This window comes from Lacerta agilis, chromosome 8 (assembly GCF_009819535.1).
Source record: "Lacerta agilis isolate rLacAgi1 chromosome 8, rLacAgi1.pri, whole genome shotgun sequence".
NCBI lineage: Eukaryota > Metazoa > Chordata > Lepidosauria > Squamata > Lacertidae > Lacerta > Lacerta agilis.
In genome coordinates, this window is record NC_046319.1 from 20,428,799 (window position 1) to 20,455,984 (window position 27,186).

Sequence of the window (27,186 nt, forward strand, 5' to 3'; positions counted from 1 at the left end):
CCCACCCCGGGACCTTAGGGTGAAGGGTGGGTAATAAATTGCAATGATAATTTCGTGAAAACAATGTGCAAAACACATTATACTAACTGCTTGCAAAAAAAGGAGGCAGATCAGGAGAAATGTGTACTAAAATAAACAAATAAACCATAAACTGATGCTCAAATGTACAGAACCGAACTTCAGACTGGGGGCCGAGGGGATGAGGAACCGCAATCGACAAATCCATCCGTGCCATTCTAGCCAGCTCTTTGCAGCCTTCCCGTCCAAGCGGCTGGGTCCGGGACCTGTCCAGCAGCCCCTTCCCCTCACTTGAGCATCCACCCAACCCGAGGGTCCGGGAAGGGGAAACCGTCAGCAGACTGCCCAGGCTCGGTTCCCTAGCAACCGCAAACAACCTGCCATGCGGAAGGCGCAAAGGACCGAGAAGAGGCAAGGGCTTGTTTTTGGAGCTGCGCGCAGAGGAGGCGCAGGCGGTGTTTGACCAAAGGTGCCCACCCAGTTCCCTGGCTGCGCGGAAGGAGACGCTTTCCTGGCCCAGTGATCGGGATGGGTGGGAGGTGGCGGATGGGGAGGAGAGGAGAGTGGGGGAGGAGGGAAGGGGGAAACTTTGGCGAGGCTGCAAATCCAATTGGCTTCTGCGCCGTGACAGGCAGCCGGGCGCCTCGCCCCCTCCTCCCGCGCGCAGCGCTGCCGGAGTGTGGATGCGAGCAAATGTGGGGAAAGTGCAGTCGGAGGCGCCGGGGCTCCGCTGACAGCACGCAGCCAGGGCGCTCGCTCTGGCCCGCCGGGCTGCCCCCGGTGCACTATGGCCAGGACCCCGGCGGAGCGCGCAGCCTCCTTGGCCGCCTTCCTCGCTTCCTGTGCCGCCTGCCTCGCGGCCACCACCAGCGAAGGTAAGAGCCCGGGAGCAGCGCGGAGAAGCAGCCCTTGCCTCAGGTGCCGGCTGGGGCGGGTGGGTTGGGCGCTCGCGAGGGCTTGTCGCCCAGCAAACTTCCTCCCGCACTGCTGGGGAGGGTCTCCCAGAGTTTGATGCTCCTGGAGGTTTGGTGGACAGCGACCCGGGAACCTGCCCGAGACCGCTTGTCCCTCCAGCTCAGCGTTGCCCACACTGACTGGGTTTCGGGCAGGAGACGGCGGGATTTGAACCAGGGACCTTTTGTTGGAAGGCAGGGGCTCAGGGAGCTACGGTCCTTCGCCACACAGCGGAGGAGAAGGACGTTGGGAACTCCCGCTCTGTAAATAATGAAGAGAGTGCCCAGCCCAGGGCGCCAGCAGTGGCAGGGGGTGTGCAGACAGAATGCCCCAGTTTTGCGTGAGCGCAGTGGGCGTTTGTGGTCTGTGAGTTGAGAAGAGGAAGAGGGTGGGTCACTGAGCTGTTAAAAGATGGACTTTGTTGCGTAGAAAAGTCCAGGAAGGGGAGGCAGACAGGACACAACTACTCATCACCTCTATGCTTTAGGAGGAGACTGTCCCACAACATTGTTGCTGGTTCCTTTGCCCAAATGCTGGTCTCGGTGCCCTTGGCTTTTTGGGATCAGCAGGGGGGGGATTTTGGGCTGAGGCCACCTCTAGTGCCAGTCTGTCTTGACTGGCATTGTTGGTTCTAGAGCAGCTGCCCATTTCTGCTGACCCCTCCCTCTGATACTGTCAAGACCACCTGCATCTTCCACCATGGCGCATGCCTACTTGTGAAACTATGGCAGAACCAACTCCTGCAATGGAGCTGCTAACTCTGCATGGCCAACTTCCCTGGACTTTAAATAAGTGCCCATCCACTGGCATGTTCGCATTCCACTGTTGACCTCTGCTCTTCCTTGACTCATCTCTGGAAGACATCCAGGATTGTTCTATGGGGCCTCAGAGTGAATATCAGGTAGATGGATAACTAGCCAGAGTACTGACCAGTTCTGTGAAGTCTGGTGCTGTTAGCTTGAGTTCTTCCACTACTCCTCTCCAGCAACTACAGCGAAGTCTCCACACCTCTTCGCCTACAGAAGCTTTCACCAACCTGGTGCTCTCCAGATGTTTTTTGGTGCTACATCTCCCATCAGCCGCAGCCAGCATCTGGAGGGCACAAGGCTGGCAAAAGCTGAGCTACAGCATGCCTCTTGGTAGAGCTGCCCACCTTTCCATTATTCCTGTCAATTTTGTGCCACAACCATACTTCCAAATCCCCTACCTGATTTGTGCATTCATTTACAGTGGTACATTGGTTCCCGAATGGTTTGGCTCCCAAACAAATTGGCTCCTGAATGCTGCAAACCCAGAAGTGAGTGTTCTGGTTTGCGAACCTTTTTCGGAAGCTGAAAGTCCGATGCAGCTTCCGCGGCTTCTGATTGAGTGCAGGAAGCTCCTGCAGGCAATCAGAATCCACACTTTGGTTTTTGAAACGTTTTGGGAGTCAAATGGACTTCCAGAATGGATTAAGTTCGAGAACCAAGGTACCACTGTATCTGCTTTCATTTATATCCCTTCTTTTCTTCAAGATACATGAATTTCCTTCCTTCTAGTTTACCCTTGCGGGACGCGGATGGTGCTGTGGGTTAAACCACAGAGCCTAGGGTTTGCTGATCAGAAGGTCGGTGGTTCGAATCCCCGGGATGGGGTGAGCTCCCGTTGCTTGGTCCCTGCTCCAGCCAACCTAGCAGTTCGAAAGCACATCAAAGTGCAAGTAGATAAATAGGTACTGCTCTGGCGGGAAGGTAAACGTCGTTTCCGTGCACTGCTCTGGTTTGGCAGAAGTGGCTTAGTCATGCTGGCCACGTGACCCGGAAGCTGTACGCCGGCTCCCTTGCCCAGTAAAGCGGGATGAGTGCTGCAACCCCAGAGTCGGACACGACTGGACCTAATGGTCAGGGATCCCTTTACCTTTTACCTTACTTTACCCTTACAACACCCTTGTGAGGTAGGAGGGAGGGAGGGAGGGAGGGGGAGAGAGAGAGAGAGAGAGAGAGAGAGAGAGAGAGAGAGAGAGAGAAGCTAGCCAAGAGGCATCCAGTGAACCTTGTGGCTTCATTGGGATATGACCCTGAGTCTCCCCAGTACTTGCCATGACTCTAACTGCTACAAGTCTCTCTTACAAAGGTAAAAAGCTGGGATAGCCTAGTCAGAAGAGCATGAGACTCTTAATCTCAGAGTTGTGGGTTCAAGACCCACAATGGGCAAAATATTTACTGCATTTGCACAAGATGACCCTTGTGGTCCCTTCCAACTCTACAATTCTATGAATCAACAAATTCATGTAGGATAATTCTATTAATGCCATTTATTTTAGCATTTATTAATGCTAAAAGCAACCTATAGGTTCAGGGGAAGCATACATCTCAATATCAGTTGCTGGGGGGTGAGGACAATGGGGGATGGATGGTTGGGCCATCCCATGGGCATCTGGATGACCTGGCAGAGACAAGATGCTGGATAGGATGGGTGCTTGGTCTGATCCAAAGGGGTTCTTCTTACGTTCTTGTGAATAGCAGTGAAGGAGGGTTATTATCTTTATGCATTGCCTATGGGCTTCCCAGAGCCATCGGATTGACCACTGTGGGAGACAGGATGTAGAATTCAATTGCCCTTTGGTCTGATCCAGCAGTGCTCTCCTTGGGTGCTCACCTGCCTCCGTGTGCTTGTTAAAGAAGATATTCCCCTCTCCTGGTGCTCGTCCTCCTCCTCTACCCTGGCCTAGCCCTTCAGAATCACAAGTGCAGTTGTGTTTCCTTGCCACCTAGAGACAGGAGGATCATCACCCACGGTTCTTACCTGCTTCCCCTGGTGGCTGAGGGATCACAAGGAGGTCACGGCAGGGCAAAGCATCTCCCACAACCCTCCCAGCTCCCTAGCTGCTCTCTCTCACACGCCAACTCTGAAGCTACATTAACCACAGCCACATGGAGAGAGCATGTCAGGTCAAAGGCAGCTGGCAGAAAAGGGATTGTGACGGAGGATGGGCGCCTCAAATGAGCCCTGCTGGATCAAACTCAAGGCCTATTACAGATCTGCAGGGGACTCACAAGAGGAGAGGGCTGTTGAGCCTATCTAGGGTCACAACCTGTTTCCCCACAAGCAGCACAGAAGAGCAGCACCCCCCCTGCTGTTCTCTAGAGACTGGTCTTCAGGGACATGCTTCCTGTGATCTTGGAGGCTGTCTGTAGCCATTAGGACTATCATCAGGGCCGGTGCGTCCATTTAGGGAAACTAGGCAACTGCCTAGAGCGCCAAAATGGAGGGGGGCGCTGCTGGCCCGCCTGTGCCCGCTGCCCGGCAGCCCGTAGGCTGCCGCCTGGCCTCCAACTGGAGGATGCTGCATCACCCCGGCCTCCGGCTCCCGCTAAAGCAGGCTTTGGTGGGGGCGGGGTGGGCAAACAGCGGCTTCTCCGCTAAAGCTGAGAAACCACTTCTTGCCTCTCCACCCCCCCACCTCCCGCTAAAGCAGGCTTTGGCAGGGGGGTGGGGCGCCAGAAGATTGGTCTTGCCTAGGGCGCCAGAAGCCCTAGCACCGGTCCTGACTATCATAGACACTGACAGACTTCTCCTCCATGAATTTACTCAACCCCCTTTTGAGGCTGTCTAAGCTAGTGACCTCCACATCTTGTGGCAGCGAATTCTGCAGTTTAATCACTCGCTGCCTTGAATCTCGCACCATTCAGCTTTGAGGGGTGACCCCGCTGGTTTCTGGTATTATGGGGGGGTACAATGCTTCCCTTTCTACTTTCTTCATGCCGGGCACCATTTTACACACCTGGATTATGTGCTGTTGTCCCCCTCCCCACACCATTGTGTCTTTTTTTTTCCCCGAGTGAAAAAGCCTAAAGCGCCGGAACATTTGAGTTGCTGCAGCCCCTTGATCATTTTTTCGCTGCCCTTTCCTGCAGCTTTTGCGCAGGCACCACACCTGCAGTTTCCAGGCTGGTAGAGATAAGTGGGAGAGAGGAAGGTGTCTTGGGGAATTTGCATGAGATCGTGGTGACCTGCGTTCCTTTGGCTCCTAATACCCTGGCATGGCCTGTGCTGAGTGGTCGACGTTGCTTCTCGCAGTCCACCCTTCTGGAAAGATGGTTCTGATGTGAGTTGAGGCCAGGTAAACAAAGGGCCCATCACCTTGACCTCGGGGCTTGGGGCAGTGCACTTGCTCTGTCTCCTTGGGGGGCATGGTGCCTGTGAGCTGTCCAAACTGTTCATGCCATCCTGTCTCTGGCTGGGAGGGTCTGCTCCTGTTTACGTAACAGCATGCTATGATTTGCAGAGCGGGTCTCCCGCCCCCGATGCTGGTTGGGTTTGAAGTATGGGCCACACGAGGCTAATTTGTCCTTGGCTCCAGCATGATGCTGCCCTTGCTGCCAGGTCCCTGCCAAGCAATGCAGAGGTTTGGTACTGGCATTAATGTTTTCCAAATGCCACCTTACAGAAGGAGGGTTGGTGGCTGGGGGGGGGGGAGTGGCTGCGGTCTTTCCATTCTGAAGATCCGTCGCCACTGCCTTGATTCCAGATCCTTATTCCATTACATACTTGATCCCCAAATCCCACCCTTTCCTCTCCATATCAAAGATCTCCTGCCTGGCAGGAACTGAGTTCATGAGAAAATATTTTTGGACATATTTATGCCCATTGCGTTCACACACAAAAATATTTTCCAGGGTGGGTGGACCTACTTGTCTGGGTTTTCCAATTGTGACCATACTGTTTGTGGTGGGCACAGGGAATAAACTCAGTTGAGTTCACATTTTAATGCAGACCAACTAATTCATCCACTGCATGAGCCAAAGCACAATCGCTGGAAACTCCGAGCTCACCCACACTTCCTTCCACCTGTCCTTTGTCTAGAAAGCATGGGTCCAAGCAGCTGGGCCCTTGCACCACCACTTTCCCCAGGAGAACCTACTCTTTAGCTATAAATCAGAGCAAATGTCAATCCAGAAAAAACTCAATTGACATTTGCTCCAATTTATCACTAAAGAGTAGGCTTCCCCGGGGGAAAGCAACGGGGCAAAGGAAAATCTGGATGAACCCTCATACGTCTCCAAATTTTGAAATGCAGTACTCTGACACCGCCCCCCAAGAAAGTTTAAGAAGTACAACCATGGATTTATTAGGGCAACGCCTGCATAAAATGCATATTTTCATGAAATAATATACAAATGGGCATTCTTGGCAAAAGCTGTATGTCCACTAAATTGCTGAAGAATTTTCATAAGGATATTTAAATATATCTTTATCTATCAATGTATATATGTTTGTGTGCCTATCACGAACGATGTGGAAACATGGAGAACTGAACTGTCGCTTACAAAAATGAAAAAGTCAGAGGAACCAAGGCTGCCAGATCCATCCAAACCTAGTGTGTATTTGTGACCTTCTACTCACACAACCAGAGGCTGTTCCAGTACAGGACATGCCCAGATAATTTATTATTAGTTCCAGGATCACAGTTGGGTCACAGTATTGTGTGGTGTCAAGGTTGCATCCAGTAACAGGATGGTTTGGTCCTGGCAGCCATGTGCTTCTAACACCACGTCATACTCCAGAATTGGAGCATGGACATTGAACTCATGCAGGAAGCAATGTGTCTGAAAAGATAAATGCTCAGATGCTATTGGCCAAATGGTCCATTCCAATTCCAGAACCACGAAATGGTGCCCTCCCGCCGCCACCAGAGATTGAGCTTTCACATGACATAAAAGCCACCTTCAGATATATAGTGGAATATAGCACAAGTTCAGCACTTATTCCTGTGTTATTTGCAACCAGATTCTTTTCAGGAAGTAAATAACACAGAAATGAATGCTAAACTTGAGCTACGTTTTCTTTTTCTTTCCCCACCCCCCCAGAGGTGTCATGTGAAAGCTCAGATATAATATGGAATTTAACAGTTAGGGGAACATTGAAGAAAGTGGAATAAACTGCTGTGTGAATGCAGAATGAGTGGAGAGGGAGAAAGAGTAGGAGTACCAGAAAAGAGAGAGAGAGAGAGAGAGAGAGAGAGAGAGAGGGAGGGAGGGAGGGAGGGAGAGAGAGAGAGAGAGAGAGAGAGAGAGAGAGAGAGAGATATGGGAGTGGCAGGAGGAGGAATCTGGTCTCGCACCCAAGACAAATCACCTCCATCACCTGAGGAAAAAAGCTTCTCTACCTTTGACTCAGAGGGTGCTCAATTACCTTACCTATGCATTCAGTATTTTGTGTGTCAGAGAGACAGACAGAAAAAGAGGAAATGATTTCAAAGTCGGACAGGTAAAGAGCTGGTTGACCTGCACTTCCGTTGACCCACGATCCTCTCTTTCTCCACTGCCAGTCACCACTAATTTCACCCTCCCTCTCTGCTTAAAGGAAGAAGGGATTTTCGTTGGGACAACAGCATGTTTGGGTGGGAGGGTGGTGCATTTGAAAAGCCTTTCCTTTAGCTGAATGTGATCCCAATCCCAAATGAGGTCTGTCTGAAGTTTGTTGTAGTTTAATGTAGGGCAGGGGTGAGCAGGGATAATCAAGGGGGAGCTGTGGGTGGGGCTGGAGTAAAAGGTGAGTGGAGCCACCTTTCTGTTTTGTCTGTCTGGTATTATCCCTCCTTCACTTCCTGCCACCTCCCTTTCCCCCTTCCCCCTTCTATGCCACCTGCAAGAAATTAAGCCAAGAGCCACATAAAATTAGTCTGTGCGTTGTAGGTTGCCCACCCTTAACACAGGGTACTATTTGACCCTGGGTGAATTTGTCCATTTCATTTTTTAATTCATTTTTCCATTCAGTTTTCCACATTTTGAAATCAGTTTACAATTTTTTAAATTAAAAAAATCCTTCATGAAAATTCAGCAGCATTTGAAAAATAATAATAACAATAATAATTAATAATTCCACATTTTGAAATCAGTTTACAATTTTTTTAATTAAAAAAAATCCTTCATGAAAATTCAGCAGCATTTGAATAATGATAAATAAATAAATAAATAATTTGAATTTTCCCTTCCATACATAGATCTGTACGCAATTTTGTCTGATACACACATTTCTGAAAAGCAGTTTCCCCTTAGATTATGCATTTCCACGTGTTATTTTCACTAATGCATGCATTACAATGCACATTGTCTCCTGGTGTATGCACTTTTATACGCGTCATTTGGCTGGAGAAATGCGTTGGAAAATCCAGATAGCTTAAAAATTCAAAAAAATGGCTGTGTTTTCGTTTGCATCTTGTTTCACCAGTGGGCATGGTGTGACACAACAATGAACATAATTGAATAATAATAATAATAATAATAATAATAATAATAATAGCTACTCCCACACCCTTTCCACATATGCATGTTTCTGTTCCCCCATCATTCACCCATCGAAATGGCAAGAAAGAACTGTATGCCAGTATACTGCCCCAAATTTCGTCACTTTACTCCCACAATTTTCTGGGTCAACGTGGTTGCAAGGGTCTCCCCCCCCCGGAAGCAATTAACATGGAAATGAGTCCTAAATTTCCACTATATTCTGCTAACCTTTTGGAATTAGGGCTTTTATGTCACCTGACAGCTCAAATATAATGCAGAAATTAATAGGGGAAACAGAATAAACTGACCTGCGAATGTGGTCTATCGTGATCCTAGCATCCTAGCCCTTCTGAGTAAGGCTCCAGTCCACAAGATGCAGAAGGTGCCACAACATTATTTAGAGCTACGCCTGTAGGTTATGGCTATGACAACATAACCCCAGCAGAAGAATCCACTACTTAATTAAAGCAAGCTATTAAAAGGAAATTTAAAAATCTAATAAAATATACCATAGTAAAGTATTGGGGGGGGGAATGCAAGCCAAAGGACGGTATTGCTCACTGATTCATTGACTTCCTGAAGTTTTTACCCCAAGTGAACTGAATTGTAGAAACTTAATTATCAGCTTCCTTGGGATTATGAACAGTCTGCGTTTTCTAAATCAGTCAGAAGCAGGTTGGTGCCTCACTACCTTGCAATCAAAGTGGATAGGGTGAGAAATCTTTGTGTGCTTGTTTGTTTAGTTTTGTGGCTAGAAAAAAAAAATGCGCTGAAAAAATATGGGCCGGACGATGGGGGCTCTGGTCTTTCTCCCTCTCTCACAACACTAGAACTTGCGGGCATCCAAAAAAAGCTGAATGTTGGAAGGACAAAAGGAAGTATTCACACGGAGTGTAGCTAAACATTGGAACTCATTTCCCCGGGAGGCAGTGATGGCCACCGACTTGGACAGCTTTTAAAGAGGATTAGACGAATTCACGGAGGGGAAGGCTATCAAAGGCTACCAGCCATAATGGTTACGCTCTGCCTCCCCAAGTCAAAGGTGGATTGTTTCTGAATACCAGTGCTGGAAACCAAGGGAGAATGCTGCTGTGCTCAGGTCTTGTTTTGGGGCTTCCCATTGGTTCATCTGGGGGGCAACTGTGAGCAGTGGCGGAGTTAGTTGCATGGGCACCAGGAGTGGTGGCTATGTCACCCAGGGGGCAGGGCGAGCTGCGCGGGGGCAGGCGATCCACTGAGAGTTGGGGGGGTGGGCAATCTGTGTGAGCTGCATGGGGGGGGCCCATGTGCCATGCATGGCAGCGGTGGCATTGGGGGTCATCTGCCATGCATGGTGGTGGCTCGAGCCACTGCGCACAAGCCCCCTGCTGTTTGCCTTTTTGTCACACACCCCTCAGGGATGACGCCCAGGACGGACCGCACCTATCGCACCCCCCTTTCTCTGCCAGTGACTGTGAGCACAGGATGCTGGACTAGATGAGCCATTGGCCTGATCCAGGAGCCTCTAGTTCTGTTCTTAGGATGCACAGTGGCCATTCCTATCCAGAATGTAGAAACGATCAGTTCCTTACACATACAGCACAAAGATTGGTTGGGACTCTTTAAAAGTGTCAGATCGAGGTGGCTGAGTGGGTCTATATTGGTTAAGGTGATCCTTCTAGTGAACTGGTCTCAAGTTTTTAAAGACTAGGCCATACAGTCCCCCACTCCGAGTCACTGGTGTGGACTAGAATATCCACATGCCCCAAACAGTCACTGAAAACTAGAAACGTCATTCCTTAGTCCTAAAATTGTGGGTCCTTAAAAGGGGTAAGCAAGCTCCCAGTCTGTCACCAAACTAGAGGTCACATTTTATTATGACGAATTCCACATTGAATGTTTTCTATAGCAGGTGCTACTGCATTATCCTTGGTGTGTTAGAAGTGTTGCTAAAAATTATTAGTTTACCTTTTACACCTACTTTCGCGCTGGATATAATGTGTGTATACAATGCTATTTTTCTAGAAAAACAAGTGCCAGAGCTCACCATGAACTTCACCCTTGTTTTTTTAGAATGTCAATAGTTTTTTGTTTTTTTTTAAAAAAAGTTATGTAATTATCTATAAAAACTTTATGGGTTGCAGTCAATATTAGTTCTACTCAAACTCAGTACAGGTAATAGACATGACTAAGGTTCATTAAGTTCAATGGGTCTACTCTGTAGCACAAGCACTGGATACAACTCAGTATCTTTAAATGTATTCAGGAGAATTTATTTCACTCCATTTTATTTTGTGTCAATCATGTTTCCTGATTATGTGTGAATTTTTCAGTGCCCTTAAAAATGTTTCATTCCCTGAAATGCTCACAATAAACACTAATTTTGGAATTCATTTCTTCAAACTGGAGGTCACCCCAGAATTGCTTCTGTAAGACCCCACATCTCTCTCACACATGCTTACATAAGTAAATTGACAATACTTGCTTTATGCTTACGACTACGGACACTTGTTTCCAGCTATCTAGTTTTAAAATATGTTTGATGTGTGTGTGCTTTTAGGAAGGGAGGAATGCAAGGACATATTTATCTGTACACATAACACACACACACACGAGAGAGAGAGAGAGAGAGAGAGAGAGAGAGAGAGAGAGGCTAATTTTTCATTAACTGTAACTACACCCTTCGAAAAGCTGTTGATGATAGTTTTATAAGCCATGTCGGCAGGAGATCCATTTTGAAATGATTTTCTAGTGTGTGATTTGTCCGACTTATTAAGCAGGCTGGTGCCTGCTTTTGTCATGCAATATCCTCAGAATGAGACTTCTATTGACATCATGCAAAATTCAGTTTAATTGGCTATTGCTTTCAAAGCAAGGCCTTCGGCCGTCTGGAAGCGTTTCATCGTTCTGACAGTCCTGTGTGGTGCGGAATGAGCGTGAGAAAGAAAGGGGCCACTTGCCATCATTAGTACAAACTCATTGGTCTGGCATGTTTTCCTTTGTTTTCTACTGGGTGTGATTATTGTAGCCTGATTCTGTAGCTGGCCAGCCAAGATCTGCCTGTATTTGATTTGAGAGGAGGAAATAGCAGAGGGATGGAAATTAAGAAGCGAGTGCAAAGAGGAATTAATTCCTGACCATGTGGGATCTCTTCAGTTGGTCAATGCTAAACTCATGTCATATTTATGTACTTACTAGCAGCCTTGCACCCAACATTGCTAAGGAATTCCTGGAAAACAAAAAGGACTGTGCAGTTTTGAAACCAGTAGTCAAAATCAGTTTGGTTTTGAATGCTTCAGTCCACCATCTTGAATCAAAATTGTATCCAAACAGAGATGAAAACCTGCTCCTTCATCTCAGGGACCGCCATGCAAAATTTGGCCATGATATCTCAAGAGCTATCCAAATGCATAGTGAATAAACAACTAGCTTGGTCAACACTCAACATTCTTGATCCCATAAGTAGGGGCAAAACCCTCTAGTACAGGGCCTCCAATACCTACCTCCCTGAGCTGCTCCAGAAGGAGACACCACAGCTAGGATACTTATAGCTAAAACCTGGAAAGGAGAAAAAAATACCAACAGTCCAAGAATGGCAAATTAAGCTAATAGAATATATGAATTTAGCAAGGATGACAGCGGCAATAAGAGACATACAACAACAGAAACAAAAGCAGAATGGAAATATGTGAAGAATATTTAAGAAAGAAGGTTTGAAAACCGGACTAATGATTTGCTTAGATTAAGTTATGCACGTGGGAGATTTGAACTATATAAAATTTTGATTTTTGTTGTTTTTTGTTTGTTTGTTTGTTTGTAAGAATGAGAGTAATTAATTATTAGTTAGAGTAATGAAATGAGTATTATACTAAGAAAAACCGTTGTAGAAGCAATATGAAGTCATATTTTAAATTTGATGCATAATTTGAAGAGACTATTGTAAATTTATGTCTGTTATTATTTGTGTGATGTAAGATTTAATGTTTTGTTTTGTTTTATGTTTGAAATCCTTTTTTTAAAAAACACAAATTTAATAAAGACTTATTTTAAAAAAGGAGACACCATGGCCAGTGGTGTCAAAAGCAACTGAGATGTCAAGGAGAACCAATCCTCCAGCTCTCTCCCAACAGAGGTAATAATTCAGGGCAATCAGGGGTGTTTCAGTGGCAAAACCAGGTCTGAAACAAGACTGGAATAGATCTAAATAGTTTATATATTCCCCCAGGAACATCTGCATCTGGCCAGCCACCATTTTCTCAACCTCCTTGTCCTGGAAAGGAATATTGCAAACTGGATGCTAGTTTTCTGAAACCTCTTTATGCAGGGAAGTATAACTCCCTCCCAGAATAAGGCACTGATCACTCTCACTGGACTCATCTGTGTTGTCGGGCTTCAAAGTAATTGTGAGGCATGACATAATCAGGTATTTGCATGGTACATCCCTGCTTAAAGAGGGCACATTATGTCTGGGTTACTTTCATCCCATTCCTGCATTATTATGTGGATTAAAAAGAATGATAATCTGCACCAAAAATCTGCATTTATTGGATATTTAAAACTTAAAAAAATAATCAAAACAGTGCTTCTGAATCTCTCGAGTATGCTTTTAAAAGCATTTTTTTTGTCCCAGCCAGCATGGCCAATGCTTGGGGATAATAAATAAAATAAAATAAAATAAAAATAAAATAAAATAAAATAAAATAAAATAAAATAAAATAAAATAAATAAAATAAATAAAATAAAATAAAATAAATAAAATAAAATAAAATAAAATATGATCAACTACCCCTGTTACAGGATCATCCTTCCCCATGCAAATGTCATAAATGCAGGAGATACAGGTCAATTGCAGCATTAATTCTGTAGAGACACATTTTCTCCCCAATGTGCAGGAAGGCTATGTGTGAGAGAGAACCAGAACCCAGCAGCACCGACTGCCTCATTCAATTGCTTAATTATGCAATCCTGCTAAACGTCCTGCAACCTTCTTAAACTTCTTGCATCCCCTTCCTCCCCACGGCCCTAACAGGTCCTTTAATTAACTATATGCAGTTTGCCAGGTCAGAATGCCAGGAGAAGGCGGAGGTGGAGGAGAAATGTTTTTGCTACCTAGCTTTGGGAACTGCCTTGCCACACAGCATGCTCTAAATGGAGCTTAACCAATTTCGCTTCCAGGAGCAAAAGTGCAGAACCAAAATAGACTGAGAATCTCTCTTTCTCTCTGGCACTCCCCAGTAAGGTGAGATGTGTGCTGTGGTACAAGAGAAGCAGTTTCCCCCACCGCTGATGAGAGCCTTCCTCCCAATGTAACAGTGCAGAGGTAGAGAGCCTCTGGCTCATTAAACAGACATGACACATGTCTCCATTTGTCCCACAAGGTTGTTTTAATTTGGTCAGCAGCATATTCCAGCATATACAGAAATATAATGAAACAGCAAACATTATAAACTTCCCTATAAAGAGCTGCCTTCAGATGTCTTCCAAAGATTGTATAGTTACTTATCTCCTTGACATCTGATGGGAGAACGTTCCACAGGGTGGGTGCCACTACTGAGAAGGCCCTCTGCCTGACTCCCTATAGCTTCACTTCTCCCAGTGAGGGAACAGCCAAAAGGTTTTCCACAAGCGGTACTTACCTACCCCACACCTGATTCGTAAATGACGGAACGGCTAAGAATACAAACTGCAAATAGATATTTTCATTCCGTAGGCAGCTTGCCAGGGGTTATAGCAAGCTCCTTCGGAGACATATCTTCAGCAGAATCTGCCTCTTGATGCTGACAGCATTCCTCCAACAGCTGATCAGCCTCTTTGAAGTTGTCACCTGTCATCATAATGATGTCAAGTGACTGACAAGTGGGCAGGGTCAACCACCTGTCAAAGCTGGACTATGGGGAGCGGAGGCAGTCAAAGTTCTGGCTTGCTGCAGTTTGGGGGGGGGGTGCAGAGTCATAGTAGAAGCAAGGATTAAGTCCCTTTTCTCAACACCATCACTACGGACCATGCCAGCTTCGTTTACAGTTTTTGCTTTTAATCCTATCCGTGCAATTGCTAATTGCACAAACAACGGCACATCTAGGTCAATCCTAATTTATGGGCAAATGAACTAATGTAGAAAAAGTGGAAAGGGAGTTTCGTCGGCCAAAAGAGAACCTGGATGGGGGGTGGGGAGACAGAATGAAATGGTCAGAGCAATGCTGGAAAGGGGGGGGGGGTTGGGCCAGCCTTTTGGTTTGAAGAACTAATTGAGCCTCTTGGCAATTGGGTGATACAATAGGTAGGGGTGTGTGTGTTTGCTTGCTGATTCCACATCCTCCCAATTTTTAAAAAGAATAATTTAAAATATTAACAGTGGAATCCTTATGCATGTCTACTTAGAATTAAGTCCAGTGGGGCTTACTTCCAAGTAGTCGGGGGGGGGTAGTCCAATTCCATTCACATTTAAAGGTGAACCCACCTAATTTGCACTTTCAGAAGCAAAACAAGAACTGAAATTTGCATTTCTCTGAATTTTGCAATGCAGTTCTCCAGTCGAGTAATGTCTACCAAAAAATGTGCATGTAAGGATAAGGTGTGCATACAAATGTACGTATGACTTAAAAAACAACATACAGAAATGAATTTTATTTGGGGAAATTGCTTTGCAAAAAAAAAATGTGTCTATTAGGGATAATGGCATACAAAAGTATAGATTAGGAGAAATTTGCCCTAAAATGCTGATGAATTTTCATGAGGACTTTGTAAAAGAATTGCAAACTGATGTAGAAATATGGAGGGCCAAATTTAAGAATGGAAAAATTAGGAACTGAGAAAAACCAAAATTGGCATAGGTGCTCATCCTTACATCTAAGCAAATGGGTACAGGAGTGCTCCCCAAACTCGCAATCCTATACATACTTATCTGAGAGTAAATCCCACCGATTTCAACTGGGCTTGCTTCTGAGTAGACATGTGCAGGGTTTGCAATGAAGGCTGGATTTCTGTGCTCACTTACCTTGGAGTAAGTTAATGAAACTTAGTTCTAAAGACAGTGCAATGTTCAACATGATGTGAGCATGACATTGAGGGTCCAAATTCCTAGTTGTGTCTTCACCAGCACTAGCCAGAGGCTGATTTGACATATGCCACCAGGGCTGGCCCACCCACGAGACAAGGGGAGGCCATGCCTCAGGTGGCAGGTTCTACAGGGACAACAAATTGCAGTGTAGATCTTTATCCCCCCCCCCCGATCCTGATCTTCCTGATCTTCACTTACCCCTTCTTCCCTGGAGTGGAGGGGGTGGCTTCGCCTCGGGTGTCAAAATGTCTCGTGCCGGCCCTGCATGCCACTGTATTTGACTAAGCAACTCATGGTGGCCACAGCCATGCAATTTGATGCTGAGAATAATATTTATCCAGCAGCATAAATATTGCAGTTTATTGCTGGCTGGGTGGTGAGTTGTTTTCTCACCACAAGCACATTTTAAGCCTTGGAATCACTTCTCAGATTCAAAACAAAGGCCAGACTCAGAACATCTGTGTTCCCCTGAAGAACTGGATCGTAATTTGTGGCCTATTTGTGGCTGAAGTGGTGCAGAGGAAATGCGGGGATGGGAAATGTCAGCATGGAGAGCAGAAAATATTTCTGTGCTGGCGCCCTAGGGGAAGAAAAATGGGGGGATTTGCTACTTAATGGGCAGGTACGCAGTGGGGCTTTGTTCTCCAATGCATGGTTGGCATATCAGGTGCTAGAAACTTAAAGGAAGGAAAACCTCCAGAAAAATTATTCAGACAAAGCAGGATGAATACATTGCAGGAATAAAACGGGCACACTCAGAGGTATATTTCAGTCACATCCTTCTGCCAAGGAGTTCTAGGAAAGCTACAAGGTTCTTCTCCTGTGCAGACAGTACTGACATAGATAAACCTAAGATTCTGACACAGTATAAGGCCTATGTCCCTGATCCAAAATCTGTTGGCTTGCAGCATGAGCTGTATCCTACAAAAGTATCCATGCAAGTGTCCCTATTTTCCAGGGTCAGTCCCAGATTTACGGAAGCCATTGCAGTTTCTGATTTGTTCTTAGAATGTCCCCTTTTCCTTAGGACATCCCTATTTTCACCGGAGAAATGTTGGAGGGTATGGAGCTATCCAACCCCCGAGCCATCTGAAGACAGGTCTGCGTAGGAAAGTTTCTTAATGTTTAATGTTTTGCTATGTTTTTATATATGTTGGAAGCTGCCCAGAATGGTTGAGGCAACCCTGTTCAGATGGGCAGGGTATAAATATAAAATTATTGTGATGATGATGATGATGATGGAACAGGACGTCCCTCTTTTCATTGGATAAATGTTGGACGGTATGACGGACCTTGGCTGGCAGCTGCTAGTCTTTTCTCATTCCCAACCATCACAAGGTTGCCAAGAAAATGGTCCCATGAGGCTCTTGTTTGACACAACGAATGTCCAACATGGAGGAGGCTGGGCTTTTGGCTGCCCACCCACAGCACACACACACATGGCTAGATTAAAGAGAACCTTCACCAGAGTGTTGAAAGGCATTTGGTTTCCAGATCACGAGCTGAGCAATTTGCCTCGATTTCCTCATTAACTTAAGCTGGGCTCCCTGGAGGCGGACAACTTTGGAGCAGGTGACTTTGATTCCACCCCTGCTGTCTCCCCCTACTCCATGAAATCTCTGCTTGGGAGATCCTGCTCGCTCGCTTCTTTTGGTGTGAGCCGAGAGGTATTGGTATGGGTTTGCGTGTGTGTGCTTGTGTGCGTGTTGTAGCTGTGCACCACGGGGCATAATTACTTTGGCTTTAGTGTGCAGACTTCAAACCTGGATTAATTCCCGCAGGAAGTATGAAACAAACAGAGAAGGACTTGGCTGAGCCTCTGGAAAGTAAAGATTGCAAGGGGGAAGTGGGAGCACGTAGTTTTGGATGGAGTGGCTCTGCCCTTGAAAGAAAGAAAGAAAGAAAGAAAGAAAGAAAGAAAGAAAGAACAACGCACAGATTCATGGGGAGAAATGCTGGACCTGGTATTTCTTCCAGGTGTCCAGATGGATTTATTATTTTATTTGGTGGATCTGTACCTTACTCTTCAGCCAAAAAGGCTCTCAGAGCAGTTAATCAAAATCAAAACTCAGGTGTACGATGGAGGCTGGTCCATTATGGAAAAAGCAAGCTCTATTCTGCAGTTGTGGCTAACACCCCTTTCTAGAAAAAGGGGTGCTGGAACTCACCATGAATACCTCCCTTGTTCTCTTATAATGGCAATGGTGCCCACCTGAGAGGTGCCAGAATGCAGTTCCTGTGAGTTCTGGCTGAAAAAAGCTCTGGGTAACACCACTGGGCTTTAGAGGTGTGCTTGCATGTGTGCGATGTCAGACTCAAATACAAGCTGTTGAACAAATGTTGCTGCTTCCGCCATCACACTTCCCAGGGCAGAGAGTCCCAACCTTGCCTTCGCTCAGGCTTAGTGATGGCCCAATCTGTGAGTTTCTGTTTCTCTCCATTCCACTCTTAAATTTGCTTTTCTACATGTCCACATCAGTTTGTGAATTTTTTTTAAAAAAACATCCTCATGGAAACTGAGCGTTTTAATGAGAATTTCTCTTGGCAGTTTTGCAGGTATTTTTGCACATTTATACAAAGCAGTTTCCCCTAATGGAATGCATGTTTGTATAATTATTTTTTTAACTAATCCATACATTTTGATGCACACCGCACAATTTTACCATGGTATAGTTGGTTAGTTTCGCACACAACCCTCTCTATCCTCCATCTAGGCAAACAGAAGGCCTTATCAAGGACAGATTCCAGCCAGGTGAAAACACTCAAGGAGGGTGCAGAGTTGGGCCAGAGAGGGGTGTGGCCTGGGGAGAGGGTGTGTGTCTGAAAATGGGGTGTGGCCTGGGAAGAATCCCAAGGGGCAAACGGAAAGGCTGCATTTGGCTCCTGGGCCGCAGGTTCCCCACCCCTCCATTAGAGCATCCATTCATTTGAGGGCTCCCAGGTCCTTCAGACTCTGACTTTTGATGAATGGGTTCCTAAGAAGGCCCAAGCATTCGTTGGACTGTGCATGCATCACATTCTCTGTCTAATGAAAGTTTTCTTCTCATATCTTTCAGTGAACTTGTTGGACACTTCCACCATTATTGGCGACTGGGGCTGGTTCACCTACCCTTCCCATGGGGTAAGTCACCTGGAAAACCTAAGGAGAGGGATGAGCGATGGGACAGTTGGTAGAGCATGGGAATCTTAATTGTGGGTCTGAACCCCATGCTGGGTGAAAAATTGCCACATTGCAGGGGGTGAACTAGATGATCTTTGTGGTCTCTTCCAATTCTACACTTTTTTTTATTCCTGTTGGGTTGAGTCAAATTTCCACACTGTGAAGTTTCTTGTTTCCCAACATTTCTGAGAATCCCACCACTTGGGAAGGAAGTAGCCACCATCTTTTTTATGGACTGACTTAGGCTACAGCTTTAGAAGGCTCAGTGGGGAACTGATTGCCCCACGGCCTCTATTCTTCTTCTTTTCCAGCCTGTGGGCCATATTCCCTCATAGGCAACCTTCTGGGAGCCACATGCTAGTGGTGGGTGGAGCCAGGGGGAAAAGAGGGTGGAGCTACAGGTGTGACTCTTACCTTTGCACAGTAGGCTGCATTCTACACAGAGGCACATGCCCCACCCACATCTCTCCATCCTTCATAGTGGCAAAAAATATATATTATCATTAGAACTGTGCACAGGAAGCTGCTGAATCCCATAACTGGAAGTGAGTTGAGCCAATTTATCTTGACTTGGGATTTGGCCAGATTAGACTGAGGCAGCCATGGACCATTCCAGTCTCTGATTGGGTCAGGGGTTGTCAAAAGAGGGGCGGTCTTGGTGGCAAGGCTGGGGGGGCAAAGGAGATGTACAGGCAGCCTGGCTGTATTTCCTGACCGCATGTTTAGTCAAGGGTTAAAATCTCAATTAAACATGGGATTGGAGGGGGTGTTGAGAAAGAGACACGTATTTAAAAGAGTGGTTACACATTCAGTTGTGGGTGGGGGAGAAGGAGGGACAAATCTCCCCCCCAACCCGAACCACGGCTGTGTAAGGTCCACAAATTGGTTCCAATTCTAGATCATGTTGGGTTGGCCCATGGGTCAAAAGGAAGTAATTTAAAGCAACTGTTGTTGAGACATTTCAATCCAAATCTGCTAGACTGAGCCAGACAGAGGACGGTGACAGGTGAGTTTCCTGCCCCCGCAATATAAATCCTGACTACCTGCCTGCCCGATAAAGCCTGGCTATGCCCATGGGTTTGCCCCATATCAAATCAAGGGGCCTGTCTACAACTCTAATTATCCCAGTTCACATTCCAGCCCTCAATGTAGCGCAGAGCACAGCTGCTGAAAGGCATAGTCTGTGGGGAGAGGGCCTGGATGGAGAGGGCAGTCCCTTCTCCAATGATGCCTTGCTAAATTATGCTGCCTATCGAGATCCACTCACCTGAGTGATGGAATTGTTGTCCTGGATGACAAGCTACTCACTCAAGGCAGCCTCTTGGTGTGCGCTGCTGCCTGGCGCAGGCCTGTCCTCCCTGAGCTGTTTGAGACACGTGGCAGCTGAGATTGGCGGCACCCCATCCTTGTGGACAAAAGAAGTGCCAATGGCCTGACTGGTCCAGCTCCCTGTTCTCACTGTGGCCAACGAGATGCCCCAATGGGAAGCCCAGAAGCAGGACCAGGTTGCAAACGCACACACTCCACACTTGCAAATTCCCAGACTCTGGTGTTTAGAAGCACCCTGCTTCCGACAGTGGAGGTAGAATATAACCATTGTGGCTGATAGCTATTGATAGTCCTCTCCTCCATGAATTTATTTATTCCTCTTTTAATGCCTTCCAAGTTGGTGGCCACCACCGCCTCTTGGGGGAGAGAGCTCCACAGTTTAAATATGCACTGTGTGAAGAAGAGTTACTTCTTTTTGTCTGTCCCGAATCTTCCATTGTTCAGCTTCATTGAATAACCCCAAATTCTAGTACCGTAGGAGGAGGAAAAAATCCCCCCCTGTGCCAAACAATTTCTCCCAGCAAACATCTGTGCTTCCTTCTTCCTTTGCCCATGTGGGCAAGCTTAAGCCACACTCGTATCTATTATTTGCATCTTTATCCCTTTATAATCTGGTGTGTATGTGTGTGCGTGTGTGTTTAAAATATTGTGTTGATTTTAATTTAAACTGTTAACAAGTTCCTGAATACAGATGTAATCAAACCCGCTTGCCTGGCGCATTAATTATGATGTCCTCATTTTCATCTTGCTAGGAGACCTTATCTCAATGACATGGGAAGAGAGGAGAGTCATTTCGCTTTATGAAAAAAGAAACAGAGATAGGAACAAGGTGGTGCATGTTAGGCTGTAATAGGAGCTCTCACAGCCTGTCCCTTTTCTTGCACAGTTTGCATCCCAGTTAATCAGAGGAACCTATTTCAAATATGGAAAGTGCTTTAAATAATCAGCTGTTGGGAAACTTCCACCTCATGGGCCTAATATGGTCTTGGAGGCCGGCTTGCAAGGCTGTTTGGGGCAAACCTCGGCCATCTTTCCTGGGCCTGATGTCATATGAGAAAATTCAAGTCATATGAGAGCATTCAGCAGGCAAAACCCTGAACTTTTTGAATTGGATGCCTTTTTTTCTGCTGCCTTGCACAGTAAAAGAAAAAAAGTCTCCAACTTCAAAACACACCAAATTTTGTTTGCAAAGGAAGGATCAAGAGCACACTTAGGGTGCACACCTGGGCTTGAACTTTCGATGACCTAACATCATATAGCATCAGATGAGTGACAGGTACATTGCCCGCCTACCTGCCAGAGTGGGCTGTGTCAGGTTGGCCACTTCTCGGCCTGGTCCTCTGTCCAGATTTAGTTCTGTAACCATTGAACTCATCCAACTAACAATCCTGTGAATGTTTGCTCAAAATAAGTCCTGTTTAGGGATGGATGAATCTGCATATTTTGGTTTCTTCCAGTTTCTCATTTCCCCAATCTTAATTTAGATTGCCCCATTCCCACATACATTTCCCTACCCCCAAAACGGCAATATGAAAATTCGCACTTGCTTTTTTGTGCTCATTTCTGCTAATATGTACATTTTTATACACATTTGTTTCTGGTATATGCAGTTTCACGAGCAACTTTCCCCAGATGGAATGCATTTCTATACTTTATTTTGTGTGCACATTTCATGAATATGTGCACTTTAACTTTTATTGCTTGGCCGGAGAACTGCACTGCAAAATTCAGAGAAATGTGTTTCAGTTTGCATATTCGCCTTTGAAAGCACAGACTCGGCATTAAAATGTGAATTGAACCACTTTCTTCCCCTAGCCTGACCGAGTTCAGTGAGACTGAAGTCGGTGTCTTTTTGATTGTAGCCCTACAGCTCCCCCCTACACTTATCTCTTGACAAAGGTCAAGGTGTCAGTTAAAGAATGAATCCCGCCTAGCTTCTATCTGCTGTGACATCCCTTACCTTGGGACGTAGGTTTGAAGTACAAAATCTGCTGTACCTGGTGCCTCTTAACGCCTCTCTCCTGCTCTTTCCTTCCAAGTGGGACTCCATCAACGAAATGGATGAATTCTTCAACCCCATCCACACCTACCAAGTCTGCAACGTCATGTCGCCCAACCAGAACAACTGGTTGCGGACTAGCTGGGTGCAGCGTCACGGGGCTCACCGGGTGTACGCAGAGATCCGGTTCACCCTGCGGGACTGCAACAGCATGCCAGGGGTCCTGGGCACATGCAAGGAGACCTTCAACCTCTACTACCTCCAGTCGGACCGCGATCTGGGCAGCACCCCCCGCGAGAGCCAGTTTGTGAAGATTGACACCATCGCGGCCGACGAGAGCTTCACCAATGTGGACCTGGGCGTTCGGCGACTCAAGCTCAACACGGAAGTGCGTGGCGTGGGGCCCCTGAGCAAAAGAGGCTTCTACCTGGCCTTCCAGGACATTGGAGCCTGCATTGCCATCGTCTCGGTCCGAGTTTACTACAAGAAGTGCCCGGCCATGGTGAGGAACTTGGCGTCCTTCTCCGAGGCAGTGACAGGAGCAGACTCCTCATCCCTTGTGGAGGTGCGGGGTGAGTGCGTGGGGCACTCCGAGGAAAGGGACACCCCAAAAATGTACTGCAGTGCTGACGGGGAGTGGCTGGTGCCCATCGGAAAATGCGTCTGCAGTGCCGGCTATGAGGAGCAGAGGGATTCGTGTCTGGGTAAGTCTGGATGTGGGTTGTACAAAACTACTGTTGCTGCTGTTGGGAGGGATGGAGGGAAGAGGCACTGGGGAAAAACGTTTCGGTGCTGCTCTATTTGATCAGGTCCACTTCAAAGAACAGAAACAGGGTTGCCCCCCCTTGAATTGCAGCTAAAAAAAAATATCACAATATTGACCTGTGAGCTTCCATCAGGGGCAGACTTCAGCAATCTTTCATAATGCTAAGGTTGCCATATTTCAATAAGTGAAAATCTGGACAGAAAAGTTGTTGAGTTTTTTTTTTTTTTTTTTGCAAAATCACAAAAAGAATTGCTGTTCTTCAGCACTGCTGACATGGGCTGCCGTAGGTCTATATTTGACCTATTTCTGCCCGGACACTGCTGCCGACTGCGATGTTATGGATATGTCCAGAAAATGGCAACCCTAATAATACAATGCCTTGTGCAAGGCCAAAATTTGGCACCCCCAAATGGATTATGGGTTTCCTCAATTTTATGCCCCCTTAGCCCACACCACCCTAAATCTGGTGCTGCTTCCATAACCTGGAGGATGCCGAGGTGTTGGTTAAGGGGAGAAAAATAGGAAACCGGACAGAAGAGGGAAACGGCCCGCTTATACCCCTAACAGCTTACAGCACGCATCCTGGAGTCAAGGATTATTACAATGTTCCCGGTTCCACCGCTGTCTACCTTCTCAGGACTTCTCGAGGTGTAATTAGAAGCTGGAGGTCCTTCTGGGCCCACGTACAGTGCAGGAGTCAATAACAATGGAGATACCCGATTTGCTCCGCGTAGAGATTGCCCTGAGCTCCAGCCTCATATGCATTGATTATTTGGCGCCGTGCCGAGCGGCCTCCCCCCCAGCTGTGTGCATTTGGCTCTGCTCCAGGGCCATCCCTGGGGGGGGGGGGCCTCTGGCCACTTCTGGGCTCCATCAGCCGGCTGTTTTTTTCCTGCAGCCCTGCCTTTCCTTTGGCAGGAAATTTCCTCGGCAAAGAAAACAAAAGCAAAGTCAACAGAAACAGAGCTATCTCCTTAATCCATCGCCGGCGAGCACTTGGAGGAAGACGGAGGCATTTTCCCCGAGTGTCCGTGGGCTCTGGGAAGACGGCTGCAGCTCGCAACTGTATAAACGACGATAAGGAGGCAGCAGCTGTGCAGAAGGCAGCAGTACACACTGCCCTGAGGCTACATGTGTACAACAGGCGACTTGACTGGGGCCCTCATAGGAGGCTTTGTTTGCTTTCACTTTCTTTCAGGGGGGGGGAGTGCTATTTAGAGGAGCAGAGCTTTGACTTGGCAAATATGAAAAGGCGGATTTGTTTAGAGGCGATGGGGGGGGGGAATGTGAACAGCAGGATTGACAATACCTTGCGCAAGGTTACCTCTGGCAAAGTCACGCAGGGAAGGACACGGCTAAGCTAGACAGATGCCCGTCTTCACGTGCCCTGGACACATTGCAAGTTCGGAAGTCACATAGGCTGTGAACCAGGTGAAGCAAAGAGGGAACTTCCTGCCTAGAGGCTGAATGTGGCCCTCCAGGGTTCTCTATCAGGCCGTCAAGACTCTCCCTAGGCCACATTCCCTCTCTGCAAGCCACAGCCCTCATTGGCCCTGCTAATGCTTAATTAGGTATTAAAATCATAATTATGATATAGGAAGGAGAGGACTGGGGAAGGAGCCCCCCCTCCTCCAGACCAAGACTGGAGGCGCCTCCCTCTCAGGATTGCCCCCTCAACAGCTGTTGAGTGGAGGGGTGATCCGGAGGGATAGGCATCAGGCAGGAAAGTGAATGTCAGGTCAAGCAGACTGGGGTGGGGCTAGATGACCGCTAGGCACCCCTTCCAACTCTGCAATTCTATTGTTGTATATTCTTTGCTAGCAATTTCCCCTAAAATAGAACTCCAGTTCTTCCTTTTCAGTAATGCCCTGGAATTTTTTCCTGTCCTGCACCTGAGGTCTCATGAGGTCACATGGGCATCACTGCAATAGGGGCAGTTGGAGAAGACCCTTCAGGGAAAATATGATGGTCTGGGGAGATATAAGTGGGGGTGGGGAGAGAGAGAGAGAGAGGGAGAGAGAGAGTCAAAGAATCCTTCCCTGAGCTGTGAAGGGACTTAAGGATCAAAACCAGCACCTTGGACCCCCAAAAGACCTGGGATTACACTGAACACAGGTACAAGTTCTCTCTCTGCATGTACTGTGTGAAGTAATATACTTGGTACAGCTTAGCTATTTGTGTACACGGGTGCACAGATGGTGCGTGCCTTGAACTGAACATGTGAACACCCCTTAGACAGTAAGAATTATTTATTTACAGGTGTGTTTTTAAATTGGTATAAGTCTGATAGTTGGAGAAGTTAGTGTTTTTGTTCTAAAGTTAAGACCCTGTGCAGAAAAAAAAGAATGAAAAGAGCAACACTGCACAATTCTTTCTATCAAATGTAAACCTTGGTAGCAGGCTTGGTTTTTTTTTAGGAAGCACAATAGACCTAGCACGCCTTGCCTCGTTGCCAGTAAAAGGGAATTGCTTCAATGGCATATTATCCCTGCATTCACACAGCAGTTGAACCTGTTTCCCCAACGTTCCCCCAACTTCCACATTACACCTGAGCTTTCACCCAACGTCAAAGCCACTTCTGGAAATTTAGTGCTTGTTTCTGTGTTATTTGCAAAGCACATAATTCTCAAGCAAGTAACAGATGAACGAGTGCTAAACATGTGCTATATTCTGCTACATTTCTGGAAGTGGCTTTTACATTGTGTGGAAACTCAAATATAATGCGGAAATTAGCAGTTAGGGAAACATCAGAGAAACGGAAAACAGTTTCGTATTAATGCAACCTTAATCGGCGTCACTTTAAACCCTTTCCTTTGTCTGGCAGCAAATTTGTGAAGACCAGAGATTCCATGTTTGTTGAATGCTGCATCTGAACAACAGTGCGAGTGCACAGGTTCACCACTTGTGTACACAGGCACGCACACTAGCACACTCATTGAATGTGGCGTGTGGACATCCCTGGTGAATCATTGGCACGATGTCCTCATATCTCCCAGCCACCGTTAAAGCACTCTTAGCCTGGGCTTGGAATCACAGAGTTGTAGAGTTGGAAAGGACCCCGAGGACCATCCAGTTCAACCCCCTGCAATGCAGGAATGTCAGCTACAGCATCCATAGCAGATAGCCATCCAACCTCTGCTTAAAAACCTCCAAGGAAGGAGAGTCCACCACCTTCCAAGGGAGACCATTCCTCTGTTGAGCAGCTCTTGCCGTCAGAGAGTTCTTCCTGATGTTTAGGCTGCCCTTTCAGTAGAGAAAAGAATTGGCACTGCAAGATTGATTAAATCAACTGGAATTGTAAATTCCTCGTGCCGCCGTTTTAATTGTCAGGACGAGATCCCACACTGCTGTCACCCTGGGTAATATTTCATTCCCTGCCATTGGGACAGGATGATGTAAACCCCACTTTGTAGTCCTAATCATCTTTCTATAAATATCAGAGAAATTCAATTTTGGGGGGCAGGGGAAGAAATTAAACTTTTACCTTCATGGTAGCATCCTAATGTGACTCCAAATTAATTCCCAATTCCTTCTCACAGCTAGGCATCTTATTTCTCAAATATGTTTGCACAGCTAAGGACTTCTTTATAGCTTTACTGTTTACCTAAGAAAGGAGCTTCCAAGGCAGCGGAAGAGGAGACCTAGGATAGTGCCTGTAGCTGGACTGAGACTGTAAAGGAAGTTGGTCATCCCTCCTGTGTTTGCTGGGAATTCCTGAAAGCATCACAGTCTTGCTGTGGCTATGCATTTCTTAGGGTCAAGGAAGGTGGCAGAACCAAGAGCCCCACGGACCAGACTGGCTCCCTGTGCCACCGAGACTGCCAGTCGGTCACAAAGCAAATTTACAAATTTCTGTCATGTTGTTACCTCTTCCTATTTTTTTCTCTAAATTAAAATGTCCCAAATACCTTTCCTTGGAGGGGGAGGTCACTCCAACCTCTTGATCATTTTGGTTGACTTATTTTGAACCTTCCCCAGTTCCTTTCTGAGGTGTCATGGCGAGATTTTGTACAGGTCACTTGCAATTATTTTACTTATGTGATTGTAAGATTGTGGCTGGATAAATAAATCAATGGAAAGTGAAGGAAACCCACTTTCCATTCATTTATTCCCCTGGCCCCACACAAAGCTGCAATTGCAGGCTTATCTGGCTTGGGGAAGGAGCTTGCAAGGGCTCTGGCAGCATTCCAGAGCCCACTTCCCAGGGTTCCTGGTTTAACCATTTTTGCATATATACACAGAGCCCCGGAACCTAACCCTCACTTAAGATGTGAGTTACTCGTACACAGTATTCCAAATGCACCATCGACTGATATAACACCATTATGATAATGGCACTTTTGCTTTCAATTCCTTTCCCTAATGATCCCTTTAAAAGAGTGTGAAGCAAGGTTTGGGGAAGAGGGTGTGCTGAGTGGGTAAAGCCAGCCCTAGGAAGAGGCAGAGCGAGGCAGCTCAGGTGGCAAATGCTAAGGTGCAGGGAGAGGGCAGAACTACAAATGCCATGTGCTCTGCCCTGTACTCTGATATTGGCACAAAGATGCTGTCTTTCTGTATCTAGGGTGGGGGGGTCCTAGATACAAAAGAATTTCCTCATAGCCCTACAACTGCTCCAATAGCATAAGACTTGCAAGCCTGGTTCGCTGGAGAGTTTAG

At 46.6% G+C, this 27,186-nt stretch overlaps 1 protein-coding gene across 1 annotated transcript in view; it reads left to right on the plus strand.

Moving 5' to 3' along the window:
- The first annotated feature begins 647 nt into the window (after window positions 1–647).
- Window positions 648–27,186, plus strand: part of EPHA8 (EPH receptor A8) — a 58,830-nt gene continuing 32,291 nt past the window's right edge. The window contains exons 1-3 of the mRNA XM_033156453.1: window positions 648–893; window positions 18,333–18,397; window positions 21,805–22,468. Coding sequence (XP_033012344.1) covers window positions 806–893; window positions 18,333–18,397; window positions 21,805–22,468 — 817 coding nt within the window. The 5' untranslated portion in view covers window positions 648–805. The remainder of the gene's footprint in view (window positions 894–18,332; window positions 18,398–21,804; window positions 22,469–27,186) is intronic.